This window comes from Balaenoptera musculus, chromosome 3 (genome assembly GCF_009873245.2).
Source record: "Balaenoptera musculus isolate JJ_BM4_2016_0621 chromosome 3, mBalMus1.pri.v3, whole genome shotgun sequence".
Classification (NCBI taxonomy): domain Eukaryota; kingdom Metazoa; phylum Chordata; class Mammalia; order Artiodactyla; family Balaenopteridae; genus Balaenoptera; species Balaenoptera musculus.
This window is the reverse complement of record NC_045787.1, coordinates 90,040,842-90,057,537: the sequence shown is the minus strand read 5'-3', so window position 1 is coordinate 90,057,537 and position 16,696 is coordinate 90,040,842. Positions and strand designations below refer to the sequence as shown.

At 35.7% G+C, this 16,696-nt stretch overlaps 1 protein-coding gene across 5 annotated transcripts in view; it reads right to left on the bottom strand.

The window, feature by feature from the left end:
• Nucleotides 1–16,696, bottom strand: part of CAMK4 (calcium/calmodulin dependent protein kinase IV) — a 244,059-nt gene that overhangs the window by 74,884 nt on the left and 152,479 nt on the right. For all 5 annotated transcript variants that reach the window (XM_036846831.1, XM_036846832.1, XM_036846830.1 and 2 more), the window contains one exon: nucleotides 10,112–10,184. In XM_036846831.1, coding sequence (XP_036702726.1) covers nucleotides 10,112–10,184 — 73 coding nt within the window. The remainder of the gene's footprint in view (nucleotides 1–10,111; nucleotides 10,185–16,696) is intronic.

Here is a 16,696-nt window from a genome sequence, read left to right as displayed (position 1 = left end):
GATGCTAAACACCTACAAAGAACTGCCCTGCCCAAAGGAAACTCGTGTTCCTGTTGTTTCCATTGAGAAACTCTGAATCTTAGCCAAAGTGAGTAAGCTGGATTTTTTGTGAGCACTCCTTATTCAGGAGCTACACACTTGAGATGGGACCAAAGACAGTGACTAAAACAAGAAAACCAAGTTAACCTTCTGTTTCCATGAATCATGCAACCTATAGGCTATGACCTAGGCCTCTACCTATTTGTTAATTTGACATCTTCATTGAATTGTATATTTCTCATTTATGAGGCAGGCAAAATACTTTGTAAAACTTTTGCAGAACTTGTTCTTGAATTATTTAATAATACTAAAATCAAAAGTCCATGTGACAGGGTGAGAGAGTGTCATGGACATATATACACTACCAAATGTAAAATAGATAGCTAGTGGGAAGCAGCCGCATAGCACAGGGAGATCAGCTCGGTGCTTTGTGACCACCTAGAGGGGTGGGATGGGGAGGGTGGGAGGGAGGGAGATGCAAGAGGGAAGAGATATGGGAACATATTGTATATGTATAACTGATTAACTTTGTTATAAAGCAGAAGCTAACACACTATTGTAAGGCAATTATACTTCAATAAAGATGTTTAAAAAAAAAAAAAAAAAAAAGTCCATGTTCAGGGCTTCCCTGGTGGCGCAGTGGTTGAGAATCTGCCTGCCAATGCAGGGGACACGGGTTCGAGCCCTGGTCCGGGAAGATCCCACATGCCGCGGAGCAACTAGGCCCGTGAGCCACAACTACTGAGCCTGCGCGTCTGGAGCCTGTGCTCCGCAACAAGAGAGGCCGCGATAGTGAGAGGTCCGCGCACCGCGATGAAGAGTGGCCCCCGCTTGCCACAACTAGAGAAAGTCCTTGCACAGAAACGAAGACCCAACACAGCCAAAAGTAAAAAAAAAAAAAAAAAAAAAGTCCATGTTCAAGGAATGAAGTTAACAGAGTATTATTATAATGTTGCCTGAAAGCTCTTCTTCTGACCCAGAAATAAAAAAATATTTACCTGACTCTTTCAGAGGATTATTCATTTTTCCACACTACTTCTGAATTAACCATTCCCAAAATAAAAATTCACTTTTTATGGGTCAAAGACATCATAAGTAGAAGATTCATATTCATCCTTATAATACAAAATAGGACTTCATTTCCTCAAGGCAGAGAGTACTTCAGTTTTGGGGCAGACAACTGTTACCCAAGAGCAAGGAAATAAATTTCATGGTCCCATCCCCATGCTCCAATAAATAATCAATGAAAAAACAACATAGAAATAGTTAGCTAGAGTCTAACCTTAGTTACTCCACCATCCTTGGAGAAAAGCACACATACAAAGAAAGGATCACTGTTCACCTTCAAGCCACAATACTTTGATATTTCCCACACGATAATTCTTTCCTAAAAGGGGATCATTGTCAAAGGAATCTTTTTAGCTTAGAGTCATTCCCTTGCAGCCCATAGGTAGAGGTTGTCACACATAAACTATATTGACGTAAAGAAGAGACTGTCCTCCTAGAGAGCCCATTGTGGGTGGTAGAATTCTTTGCTCAGCTTTTTCTGAATTTTAGCTTTTCAGAGCATTCAGGGTCAGAGGAACAGAATACATAGATGTGCAATACTGTATCACAGGAACAGAAAATAGGCCAACTTGCCAATCAGAGTAAGGTTTGTTTAAAATAGAAAAGGTATCATGATAATATGATAATATCCTTCCTCTCATGGTCGATACACACCTGCTTGGAATAAGCATTTTTAAATGTAATTAAAATTTATTACTTTACTTAAAACCATATTCCCTTATAGCTTGAATTCCCATCTTTTTTCTTTTTCTTTATTCACATTAAATCTTTGTAGGTCATCTAATAGAAACAGAAACAATGTGTGCCTTTCCTGACCTCATGAGGAAACTGCGGGTAGATCTCTATTACTACACTTTGTTTCCTTTTTTGTGCTTTTTTTTTTTTTTTAATACTGCCCCTGTTAACTAGAAAAATTTTTCCTACCCTTACTTTAGGTTATCCAATTCTCCTGCTCCAAAGTCAAGGATTCTGTGAATCTCGTTCCTTTAGCAACTGAAGCCTGACAGAACAGCTGTGAATGAACTTCTAAAGACTGTAATGCAAGGACATCAAGTAAGAATCAGGTCATATCTACACAGTAACCTCATGTGCATGACATTTCAATGGGCTTTTGCAATAGTGAAGACATTCATCTCAATCCCAAGGTGTTTCCTTCTAAGAAAGATAACTTAGATGTTATTTTTTACCCTCTTTTTCTTGTTAAATCTTTCCAGGCAGGGACTGTGTCTCATGTTTACTTTCTGTAGCTCTCCTCAGGACCTACAGTGCATGTTGTGTGTAGGGAATATGGTCATCCTGGGCTAGAGGCTTTGGTTGGTCTCTTAAAATGTTTGTTATTTTTTGCTGCTGTTTTATTCATCATTTGTTCTCAGCTAGAGGAGAGGCAAAAGAGAGTACAAAAGGAAAAAAAAATGTAGGCGAAGGAAATAGGAATTGAAGAAAAAGTTCATTAGAGGAACTGTGTGACTGTATGGAAGAGAATGGAGTAAAGCCTCAGAGAGCAAGTGGGCAGAGAGGTGAGGAGAAGAGAATACATTGTAATGTTAATAAAGGTGAGAAAGTTTGATGAGAATTTCTTATCAATCCTCTAAGTCCTCTTCTATGCATGTTCCCCACTCTAGTTTATTTCTCATAATCTCTAAGTCTTCACATATGTAACATTCATAAATATTGGCAGTGAAGACCCAAGGGGAATCCTGGGCTTAGTTGTTAGCATATTTCATTCATAGAATCACAAACCATGTCCTTTTAGATGTTTTTCATCTATTGACTGGACACTTTCATAACCTCTTAACTGGCTGCCCTGCTTTTGGACTTCATGCTGCCATGAAGGATTATGGTCCTGCAGCAAAAGTCCCTCAGGGTCTCCTCATCTACAGAAACATGGGAACTTCTTTCATGTAAGCCTCTCTGGACAGGATCCATACCTCTTGCTCAAACCCCAGTTCTCATCAAGTGTACTTTACTTTCTAGCAATATCCAAAGACCAGCAGTTCATGCCTTTGCATCTTTGGTCTATTATGTTCTATAAAAATTTGTGGGAGAAAAGGAGTATTCCTGGTATTCCCTTTTTTTCATACTGGCTGCCTACTAAACAGCAATTTTTCTTTCAAAACCCAACACAGACATAACATCCTCTGGCAAGATTTTTCTGACTCAGTTTCATTTTAGATGTTTTGAATAGGTTTCACCCCCCCTGATGTCTTTGAAGTTGCAAAATGCATCAATTGGTGCACATATGTCATCTTACAGCTATGTGCTTATGTATCTATCTGCTCTATAAACTAATGAACTTCTTAATCTCTGTATCCAAGATTTTGACACATACCAGAGAATCAGCTAATGGCTGAACTGAATTACTGACATCATTCAACATTTACAGAAAAAACAAGTCATTTAGAATGTAACAATTAACATGATATTTTGTATATAGTACTTGGAAAATTCCTAGATATTTACTCTAGAATTTATTGTGATTCCCTGGAATCAAAAGAGAGAAGGCCATTTAGAATTTGATAAACTTTTGATGTCATTGTCGATAATGATGTACAGAAACATTTAATGAGAAAGGAACCTCCTTCCCAGGCATTATTTTTAGATCTCCAGGTTCCTAATATTGAGCTATAATTTTCAGAATGTAGATTTTTTTTTTGCTCCAAATTTTTTTTGATAAAATATCTATGCTATGCCTAAGCCATTGATCTATTTTATTCTATGTTTATAAATAAAAAAATTATAACATTAACAGAACTATTTGTTATTTCTTCTCTGGTGAATGTAATCTCTCAATTCTTAGTAAGAATATATAACCACTTCTACTTTTTACTGGTAAAATTATCATTATAGTGTTTTAATGCCTGAGCCTTGCATTAAAATCCACCCTTCAGAGATCAACGTTCAAATGGAAGTAACAAGAGAAAAAATCTCCCCAGAAAAAAATGTAAATACCACAGGAACCGACAAACGTAAACAACAACCCCCCCCCATTTTCTTTCTTAGTCTTTCATTGCTTAATTAAGTCCTCAGAAGAATCTTTTTACTGACAATAAGTGGACCCAAGCAGGAACAATACTCACAAAGAACAAGTGTCAGAAGCAAGCTTATTGTTAATGACCTTAAACATCAGTGTCCCTTCAAATCATATTTAATCCTCATTTATCAGTATGTGGATGTGTGTTTTATGTTCAGTGAAGTTCAGTTTTTAGAAATGTGAGGGACCAGAATCTTTTTATCTAGGAGTATGCCCTTCATGTTATGTTTAGATAGACAGAAAACTATACAATTTGCTCTGAACACAGAACCATTATTAGTATATACTCAAAAGTTTATTTAAGAAGAAGTTCAGTATCTTTTTGCTTCAAGTAACAAGATATACAATTTAAAGTGGCAGAAATTTTGAGAAACATTATAATCTATGAGATATCAAGCAGGAGAATTCCAATGATGTCTACTTTTTCCTCTGCCTTCTTCAACATTGTCGTGTTTCTCTTCATAATTACAAGACAGCAAAAGCAGTTCCCAGCTTCATACGCAGACTCCAATATGACAGTGAAAAAGAGAAAAGACCTTTCCTCCCCTGGCTCTCCTTTTATTAAAGGGAAACTTTTCTAATAACTCACAAGCAGACTGCCCATCAAAACTCATTGGTGAGGATCAGGTCATATGCCCTTGCCTAGCTGCAAGGGAGGGTGGGAGAAGTTTTAGCCTTTTCCATCTTTATAAAAGTAGATTGGTTCCGTCAACAGGAATAAGAGGTCAGGTGGAAGAAGGCTTAAACGTGTCAAATAATGTAAAGTTGAATGACGTATATACTGCCCATTAAACCTATAAATGTCATCAAGCATAGTACTTGGTAGTAAATATAGATAGTAATTTTTAAAAAATATTTATTTATTTTTGGCTGCGTTGGGTCTTTGCTGCTGCGCGTGGGCTTTCTCTAGTTGCAGCGAGCGGGGGCTACTTTTCCGTTGCGGTGCGCAGGCTTCTCACTGCGGTGGCTTCTCTTGTTGCGGAGCATGGGCTCTAGGCGCGGGGACTTCAGTAGCTGTGGCACACAGGCTCAGTAGTTGCGGCTCGCGGGCTCTAGAGCACAGGCTCAATAGTTGTGGTGCACAGGCTTAGTTGCTCCGCGGCATGTGGGATCTTCCCGGACCAGGGCTCGAACCTGTGTCCCCTGCATTGGCAGGCGGATTCTTAACCACTGCGCCACCAGGGAAGTCCCTAGATGGTAATTTTTTTAATGCTGCTGCACTTGTTTTGAATTCATTGACCTCTAGAACCATTTCACACACGTTAGTAAAGACTATGAAGACTTTAAAGAGTCTATGAATAGAAACAGAAATTTTGAGAATTGATTTTTGTTTTCAAATAACTTCCGGTACCATTTATTAAGCTATTGTATCTCAACTTTATATCTGCCCTTCTATAGTCTGCTTCGTGAAGTGGGGACTTGAGTTACAAGTGACACTTTCCCTCTGCTGGCTTCCTGTTTGGCTCTGCTATTAGAGGGCACTAGGAAGAGAGTAGAAGGCTTGAAGAGGATGAAGGGACTTGCTTCCTTTCTGAGTCTGTTTTTCTGCTTGTTCTTCCCATGTACCTTTGAAACAGTTTTTAACCCCGCAGTGGCAGATCATTCCAATAGCAGCTGCTAATTCCACTTTGCACTTTTCCAGTGCTCACAGAACCAATCCCAGAGTCCCTCTTCAGTAACACCAGCACTAGCTGGCCAGAACACCATTCTCAAAGGTCTGAGTGCCCGCTGCATGGGCAACGCCTCTGACGTCAGAAAAGAGACACCCGCCTAGCCAAGCAGTGAACTTTCACACAGGTCTATAGAGCACCTCCTTTAAACTTCTAAATTTTAATAATCTTAACCTCTTTACTTGGTTTCTCCAGTCCAATAGGAGGCTGCTTCTTGAAGCTGCTACCTCTACAATACATTAGCTTAGTGTTCCCCTTTTGCCTTTCCAGTTCTTCACTGTCTAGTCGTTAGTTCTTTATCGATTGATTCTCTAATAGGCTAAATTTGTTCTTTTTTAGGGGAGATTACAGGTTTTTAAAAATTTACCAAAAGGAGCTTCAACTATTTCTGCATCCTTATAATCATGTCCATTTCCTGTTTTTCTTTGATGTTCAGATACCATATTTTTTTTCCATAACCTTAAAGGGTTAGATGCTTTTGTCTGCAACTTTTCACGCCCATCACCATAATATTTAAAACAATTTGAACAAAAAAATCTATGTATTGGGATAGTAAACATATTTAATATTTTTTCAACCATTTCAATTTATTTTATTAAATTGAGTGTATACTCTATATTACAAGTTTCTCCAGGCTCCAAGTTCATGGCTTTGAAATTAATACATGCCCAAGAGAACTGTGGTTAGCAAAAGAGGGGAGGCAGCATTAGGGGTGGAAAAAAGAGAAGGACAGCAATTTTTTTGAAAACAGAGGAACAGTAGGATAGCAATGATAAGGAAAGAACTAGAGGTGGTGGCAATAGTGAGCTGCCAGAGGAGATGAAACATTCCCTGGTTATCTCTACAAGTAAATGGAAAAGGAGGGCTTTAAGGTTTGGCCTTGTGCTTTATGACACATGACATGATGACCCTTCCTGAATGTCCAGACTGACTAGACCGTTTAACTTGGGACAACCTTGAATTCATTTCAGGAAGATAGACTACTCAAGAAGGCTTAAAGATCTGCACTTAAAGACTAATTGAATGAATTCAAACGCAAAGGGGGAAACATCTTTCATATTCATTTTAAAAGCTTTCAAAAATGCTATTTAAAGCTAAAATGCAGAAGGAGCAAGATTACAGTCAGACAAATAGTGTGAAATATTTGGGGCAAGAACTGGGATGAAGTGGGGAGGAAGAGAAGGATTACAAGATTTGTTGCCTAAGGGGTGTAATTATGCCTGCGACATATTTCCCAAGAAATTTTTAATCTTTAAGTTTTATACTTCTGTGCTTTCAGAAACCAGCCTAGATACAGTCTTAAAAGTGTGTGATTCAGAGGAAATGTGAGATATATCACTGATTACTTTGAGTTCCCAACTGTCTTATTTTTATAGTTATCTGTAGCCATGTAGTTGACAATAAACTATTTCATAAATGTCAGCTCCTTCTCACAAGTTTTAAATTGCTTGCTTTCTACCTGTGAAACACTGAGGGAAATTACTTTAATTTTTTTCTCTAAGTTAACCCTTAGGGGCAGCAATCAGAGAAACTCTGATTTTTATAAAACTTCTTTCAAAGAATGTTTGACTTGAATGCGGTAACCTGCTTCCTAAACTGGAGCTTTGTAGAGCTTTATGAGTAGGTAAAAAACACAGTTTTTCTTTTAAATTTAAGATTAGCAGTAGACTAACCAATCCATCTTTGCAGACCTGAAATAGAGTTCTAGGAACTCTAGTCCCTGTGTTCTATGTGGAGCACCTCCATCTCCATCTCTATTGGTGGCTCTTTAATCCCTCAATTGATGTAACTACAACAGGTGGAAAATCCTGATGCTGAAAGCATCCATTTCTCATTCACTGAATGAGAATTCTCCCAGTCAGCCACCCGAGGTATCACTAAATTGAAGCATGCCCACTGTGATAAGCCAAAAGAGTCAAGAGCTGACCTAAATGGATGGAGGCGACCAGAAAAAACATATTGAAGAAGGTAAGTTTTGAATGAAAGGAAAAGAATTAAATGATAGTAAGGGAGTAGAAAAGAATCTTATGAATGGAAGCAAGTTACATAGTTTTGTTTCATATGAATTGAGTAGAAAAATGATTATAAGAATGTTTCAGTAAATGTGACATCATCTAGAAAGACAAAATATAGAATAGTGGTTATTTCTGACTATTTTGATAAATTTTCACTTATTTATTCAGCAAATATTTTTGAGCACCTACCATTGTCATTTGTCTTTTATTTTAGTACTCAGCTGTGGAGTGTATATGTATATATAGATTTATAAGATGTAATACATCTTCAAATGAATATTCTGAGTCTGAAGTTGCTTATCCTCTTTTCCCTCTTTTTTGTAGATTGCTATGATTTCCATACCTTATTTAGTCTTTTCCACAACCCTGTTAGGTTGAATGTTATGCCTATTTTACATGCGGAAACTGAGGCTCAGAGGTGTTTAGTGATAGACCCAAGCTCTCACATCTAGAAACGGAACCCAGCTCTGTTTGACTCCCAAAGTACTCTTAACTGCTATACCAGCTGCCTGCCTGATCTGAGGAAAGTGATAGTGGGCCACTGCCAGCAAGTTTACTTGAATAGATAATCTATAGAACACAGTAGTGAAAAAAGAAGATTTAAAATGAGTATTTAAGAAAGGAATAAAACTACCATTACTGAACTCAAAAGGGACAAAATGAAAACAGTGACTGCAAAGGATAATTGATAGACATATACAGACATATATTTAGGGATAGGAATTGGAAGCAACCAGAAGTGTTTTTTAAAGTCATGCCAGAAATAGTCATAGCATGACATAGGGAGCAGGATTATGTTCATGGATACTTGAAGAGAGATTCAACTGAAGTTGGTAAGGTGGATGTGAGGAGAGAAGGTGATGGAAAAGTTAAAAACAATCCAAGTTGGAAAGCTTAGGAAGCCAAGATGGTAAATATATTGTATCTGATGAAAAATCTGGAATGGAGTGGTTATTTTAGGTGTGGTGAAAAGATGAATTTGATATTCAAAATTCATATAATCAGGAACTGCATTGTGTATTTAAAGTAAAATTCCATGGCATCTTCTCCAGCTTTTATCCACCCCAAATTCAAACTTTTAATCCCCCACCATAGCAAAAAGATCAAAACACTTTATAGGAAAAAATAATTTGGAAAGTCTGGGTTATAAAGCCATATGAACTTGGCGTTTATCTGATATCTCAATAATGGATTTTGTTAGATCACAGATCTTCTATTTCTAGTAGCCCTGTGCAAAGATTGCGAAGACTGGATTTTTTTTCTTTCCACCCACAATTGGTACATAAGCTTGTTAGATATCAAGAGTCCTCCTTCCCTCCCTCTCGCCCTCCCTCCCTCCCTCCTTCCTTCCTTCCTTCCTTCCTCCTTCCCTCCTTCTTGTTTTGGCTGTAGGTAAAATTCATAGGACATGTACTTGTGCCACTGTGGCTCCTCAAGATATTGACTAATGATTTTAGTTATATAACTGACTCTGATTAATAGAATATATATTAATTCTGGGTATATTTTATAGATTTGTCTCTTTAACTGATCCTAATAAATATGTCCCTTTGGGCCCCATCCTGTTTGTTCAGAGAATAATTTGTTCTGGATTTATATTCAATAAATAAATCACCAAAGTGTCCCAGGACATACTAGACACCACTAATCTACAGGAAGACTTGCACCAGTTGAGTCCGTTTTATTTAGGCAAATATTTCCTTATTAATTCAATACAAACCAACTTCTCAAAATTTATATATATATATATATATATGTATATATATATATTGGTAAATGTGTGTCCATGTTTCCATCATTAACTTACAAAACTTTATTCCAGTTTAAAATGTTAACATACTTCTCCCTTTAAAAAAAATAAAATTGTCAGAATTTTTCTCCTAATTTACTCATTTCTTCTCTTGAAAGAAAAATTAATAATCTCTATGCTCTAAGGTCTATATTTATCTCCATGAACATTTTCCCACTTCCTTACCAAACAACAAAAACAATAAAGAAATGGAAAGAGAGAGAAAAGAACAACTATAGGCACCAAAGTCTCATCTGATTCATAATAATAGAATGGAAATGATTTTTACAAACTTATGGCATTACATATGAGGACTGCATCTTTCAGAGTTTGAGTTATCAATAGAAAATATAAATTTGTTCAACATTTTCTAGTAAATATTTCATACTGTTTTTCTGTAAATTTTATGGCTTGTCACAGATATACACTTCCTAAATGATGATTCTGTAAAAGGAAGACATTACCCAGAGTTACACTATTGCTGTCACTTCATACTTACAGCAACTGCCTCCAGGATTTGTTTGACAGCATCTGCAGCATCTCGTTCACTATAATATCCCTTTTCCACAATCCTAAAAAAAAACCATGAAATCCTTCTCAGACACATGCATCCAGTTGAGTAGATGTTAAAAAAAGTTAAATTAACGTTAAAGAAGATTTATCTAAACAATTGCAGCAGGCTACCATGACATGAGGGGAAAGATTTCCATAAGTTGGCACTCTAAAAGTCTTTAGGTTTATTTAGGAAAATGGAAACATTTATTTTGCCTAGGCTTGAAGTTTCCATCCTATTGAGGACAAAAAATTCTTTTTAAACTTTGCATTGCAAATCATTTTAAACATATACTAAGTAGACAATATACCATGAACCATCCCATTTAACTGTCACACTGCTTCAGCAATTATCAATTCATGGCCAATGTTGTTTTATCTATCTAATTAATTACTTCCCCTCCTCCTTTATTATTTTAAAGCAAATATCAGACATCATATAATTTCATTCATAGATATTTAAGGAGGTATATCTAAAAATAAAGGACCTTTTAGAAATCATAACTACAATGCCACTATATCTATAAATTACAATTCCTTAATATTATCAAATATGCAGTGTTTCAACTTTCTAATTATCTTGAGCATGTTAAAATTTGTTTGTTTGTTTTTTTGAATCAATATCCAAATAAGGTCCATGCAATTGATTGGTTGATATGTCTCTTATTCTCTTTTTACCTGTAGCTCCTCTCTCCCATTCCCTCACTCACTCTCTCTCACCTGCTTTTCTTTTCCAAATAAATGACTTGCTCTTTTTGTATAGATTTGGGCAAGAAATTATTCTTTGAAATTAAAGTCTTTCCTTTTTTAATTTCAAGAATTTTCCTGAGTTAGAATGTTTCATATTTATTTTCTTCCATTGTTTTGGTTTTCTTCTTTGGGGTATGCAATTACACACATATAAGAGGTTTTCTACTTTATGGACCCAAATAAACAAAATAAGAAATGAAAGAAGAGAAATAACAACAAATACCACAGAGATACAAAAAAAAAATCATAAGAGGATACCATGAACAGTTAAATGCCAAAAAATTTGACAACCTAGAAGAGACAGAAAATTTTCTAGAAACATACAACCTGTCAAGACTAAATCAGGAAGAAACAGACAATCTGAACAGGCTGATCAGTAGTATTGAAATTGAATTTGTAATAATAAAAAAAAAAAAACTCCCAGCAAACATAAGTCCAGGAGCAGACAGCTTCACAGGGGAATTGTAGCAAACATATAAAAGAGAATTAATGTCTATCCTTCTCAGACTATTCCAAAAAATTGAAGAGGAGGGAAAACTCCAAAATTTATTCTCTGAGGCCACCATTACCCTGATACCAAAACGCCAAAGACAATACAAAAAAAGAAAATTATAGGCCAATATCTCTGATGAATATAGATGCAAAAATCCTCAATGAAATATTAGCAAACCAAATTCAACAATATATAAAAAAGGATCATACACTATGATCAAGTGGGATTTATTCCAAGGATGCAAGGATGGTTCAATATTTGCAAATCAATCAATGTGATGCACCACATTAACAAAAGGAAGGATAAAAATCACATGATCATCTCAATAGATGCAGAAAAAGCATTTGACAAAATTCAACATCCATTCATGATAAAAACTCTTCATCAAACTGGGTCTAGAAGGAACATATCTCAAAATAATAAAGGCCATTTAAGACAAACCCATAGCTAACATCATACTCAACAGTGAAAAGCTAAAAGCCTTTCTTCTAAAATCAGGAAAAAGACAAGGATGTCCATGCTCTCCACTTTTATTTAACACAGCATTGGAAGTCTTAGCCACAGAAATCCAACAAGAAAAAGAAGTAAAATCATCCAAATTGGGAGGGAAGAGGTAAAACTGTAACTATCTGCAGATGACATGATACTATAATATAGAAAATCCTAAAGTCTCTACAAAAAAACTATAAGAACTAATAAATGAATTCAGGCAAGCTGCAAGATGCAAGATTAATATACAGAAATCTATTGCTTTTCAACACACTAATAATGAACTACCAGAAAGAGAAAGGAAGAAAACAATCCTGTTTAAAATTGTGTCAAAAAGAATAAAATGCCTAGGAATAAACTTAACCAAGGAAGTGAAAGACCTATACTTTGAAAACTATAAAACACTGTTGAAGGAAATTGAAGGTGATACAAAGAAATGAAAAGATATCCCATGTTCTTGGATTGGAAGAATTAATATTGTTAAAATTTCCATACTACCCAAAGCAATCTACAGATTTAATGCAATCCCTATCAAACTACCCATGACATTTTCCACAGGACTAGAATAAATAATCCTAAAATTTCTATGGAACCATAAAAAACCCCAAGTTTTGAAAGCAATCTTGGGAAAAAAGAACAAAGCTGGAGGTATCACGCTCCCTGCCTTCAGACTATATTACAAAGCTACAGTAATCAAAACAGCATGGCACTGGTACAAAAACAGATACATAGATCAATGGAACAGAATAGAGAGCCCAGAAATAAACCTACACACTTATAGTCAATTAATATATGACAAAAGAGGCATGAATATACAATGGAGAAAAGACAGTTCCTTCAATAAGTGGTACTGGGAAAACTGTACAGCTACTTGTAAAAGAATGAGATTAGAACATTTCTTCACGCCATATACAAAAGTAAACTCAAAATGGATTAAAGACATAAGTGTAAGACCTGAAACCATAAAACTCCTAGAAGGGATTGTAAGCAGAACACTCTTTGAAATAAATCATAGCAATATTTTATCAGATCTGTCTCCTGAGCAAAAGAAGTAAAAGCAAAAGTAAGCAAATGGGACCTAATTAAATTTAAAAGCTTTTGCATTGCAAAGGAAACCACTGACAAAATGAAAAGACGACCTACTGAATGGGAGAAAATATTTGTAAATGATATGAACAATAAGGAATTAATATCTAACATATATAAAGAGCTCATACAAGTCAATATCAGAAAAACAAGCAAGCTGATTAAAAAATGGGCAGAAGACCAGAATAGACATTTACCCAAAGAAGACCTACAGATGGCCAACAGGCACATATAAAGATGCTTAACATCACTGATCATCAGAGAAATGCAAATCAGAATCATAGTGAAATATCACTTCACACCTTTCAGAATGGCTATCATAAAAAACCCCACAAATAACAAGTGTTGGCAAGGATGTGGGAAAAAGGGAACTCTTGTGCACTGTTGGTGGGAATGTAAATTGGTGCAACCATACTGGAAAACAGTATAAAAGTTCTTCAAAAAACTGAAAATAGAACTACCATATGATCCAGCAATTTCACTCCTGGGTATATATCCAAAGAAAACAAAAACACTAATTCAAAAAGTTACATGCACCCCAATGTTCACAGCAGAATTATTTACAATGGCCAAGATATGGAAGCAACCTAAGTGCCCATCAATAGATGAATGGATAAAGATGAGGTATATATACATAATGGAATATTACTCAGCCATTTTCATTCACAATTCGATTTTATCATCCATTCAAATAACTGAGCCAATCCAAATTTAAATGACAGATGCTTTAATTGGGCTTTAGTAGCTGAAACTGCTGAGACACTATACACTTCAAGCTTCTGATGACTTTTAAAATGCCTCCAGTGTACACATGTATATAGGATACTTTTATAACCTCCCTGATGAAAACCTAATATTGAAGTAGCAGCTGAACCCAGAGCCAGCACTTAGTGGTAGAGGCTGCAGGTCTCTCCTCACCATCTTCTTTTGCACTTGGGAAGCACAGCAACATCTGGGTAGAGTTCTAGCTTGGACTTCTGTCTCCTTATCTCTCGGGGTCCATTCCTTAGCACGCTAACTTTTTTTTCTTGTTATGTTTGTATCTTGTTTTTTTGTTTGTGTTGGGCTTTTGTTTTCCCTTTGTGTGTGTGTGGTTTGCAATGATGTACTTGCCTAAACTTTGAATTGCACTTTTTAATAAATATTTGTAACAATTAAAAAAAAAATGAATGAAATTCTGCCATTTGCAACAATGTGAATGGACCTAGAGAGAATTATGCTTTGCGAAATAAGTCAGACAGAGAAAGACAAATATTCTAAGCTATCACTTATATGTGAAATCTAAAAAATAAAACTAATGTATATAACAAAACAGAAACAGATTCACAAAGAGAACAAACAAGTTGTTACCAGTGGGGAGAGGGGAGAAGGGAGGGGCACAATAAGGGTAAAGGATTAAAACACAAACTACTATGTATAAAACAGATAAGCAACAAGGATATATTGAACAGCACAGGTAAATATAGCCATTGCTTTGTAATAACTTTAAGTGGAGTATAATCTACAAAAATATTTAATCACTATGTTGTACACCTGAAACTAATATTGTAAAACAAGCATACTTTAAAGTTTTTCTACTTTTGATTTACATTGTTCTTCTTACTATGATTTTCTTAATTTTAGTTTATTTTGCAATATTAAGTTATAATTTCATCTATTTTGTGGGCATATCCTCCCAACATGCTTTCACTGTCTAAGGGGACCCTATTCTTCTCCTTATTTTCTGTCCTCTTATAATCATTTTGTATTGTAATTAACTGAGCCACATCTCTGCTGTTTATTTTTAAGTTAAATTTGTTTTCTTAACCTTTTGACAGAGTGATAGGTCAGAATATCTATTCTAGTTTCATGGCTCTCGACTTTCTGGTTACTTTCATGAAGCATTCAAAAATTGGACCTCATACTTTCTGAGATCTCTTCTCTATCTGGAACATCATTCCCTTTCCTCTACCATCTCTACTCTGATTACTAAAGTCTCTTTCCAGAAGTTTCTCCTAAACACAGATTTTTTTTCCCCCCAAAGAGGCTTTTGATATTAATTTCATGAGTTCACAGGGCCTTGACTGCATTAGTCTCTTCAAACCTTACTGTGGGTGTAGCCCTCGCACTTCTCGAAAATTTGCATACCAAAAAGCCCTCAGCTTTCTTCTTATACTGGCCCATCCTGCTCCCAAAGATTTGGAGATTTTAGAGATTTGAGTGTTCTCCTATTCTTAGTTCCATCACATGCTCTCTTGCTTCCTTTGCTTCTTCTTACATAAATGCTAATACCATGTGGCTCTTGCAAACTGTCATTAGTTTGTCCTCATTCACTCATATTTTAGCTTCATGGAGATACCTTGTCATCTGGTTTTGCTATAGATATTGTCAGTGAGGTTTTGGTTTTTTAGTCCTAGTTTCTCTGTCTATTCTTATGGGGATATTTGGGAAGACTGAAAGACTACTTTGTTGTGGTTTCTGTCTTCCCAGAATTTCAAAAGAAAACATAGTTTTGATAGACTGTAGATCACCAACTTGCACAAGATGTTTTCAGCTGACAAAAAGTTGTGGTAAAGACATTTGAAAAAGGTCAATTCAAAACATGAGACACAACAACAAAAAACAATTCTAAAAAATTGTTGACTTTTTGTAATTTTGGATTGAAATTTTTCTTAGATGGTTAGTACCTCAAATAGTATAGTTATTTTTCAGAAAGTACCTTCTTTCTTTAATGTTGCAGCAAGAAGTTTTAAGTTCTCAAAGTAGCTGGTGTTAGAAGCTGAATTTTGAAAATGTTTACAAAATAGGGCATGAACAGAACAGATAGGACAAAATAAAAAAGATGTATTACAAGAAGATACCTTAATGATCATAATTATTAAGATCCAGAAAAACTATATTGATGCAAAAATTCCAACGACTTTCTCCATTCAATTATTTTGAACGTTGCCAAGAAACACAAACTCATCATATTTTTAAAGGATGAAAGATGGAATATCCTTCCTCACCTTTTTATTTATTGGATACCTGTTATGCACCAGGGTCAAATAAAATGTGAAAATAGATTAAAATATTCAGGGGGTTATTATTAATTGGTCCTTAAAAATAAGTTTTCATATGATATTTCCTTAGAATACGAATTTTTCCAACTCATGATTAAGTTACATAATCTACTTACTAAAATTTTAATTGAAATGGTTTCTTGAACTATACTTTCTGAACATTGTTAAATGGAGTATGAGAGAAGGGGAAAAGAAGGACTATTGTGTCAGTGTAAGTTGAGAACTTCGGCTACCATTGCATCATCCTCTGCGTTGCTCTCTAAATGTGTATTCTGTGGTACATCCATCAGCCAACACAAATGTAATTAGTGCGTCCTCTGTGTGCTGCACCTGCGTGGTTTTCTCCAGTTGTTAAAGAAAGGGAGTTGTTACAAAGATGATGGAAAAGAATGGCTGATAATTAACTTTTTTTTCCATCTCCCATTCTCCCCAGAAGGGGAGAGAATCAATTACCTCCTGCCTGCCATAAACAGTGTGGATTTTCCCATAGTCACTCTTCAAGACTAGAGCTTTACCACAACAGCTTTGTGATACCCCTCCAGGGAGTGCTACTCATGGCTTAGTTTATGCAAGAAGTATTCTTCAGGGTTGTTACAGAACCAACTTGCACAACCATGTGCAGCCTTCCTGATGGGAATCCCTCCTTGTCTGTTAAATACACATGAGTTCTTAT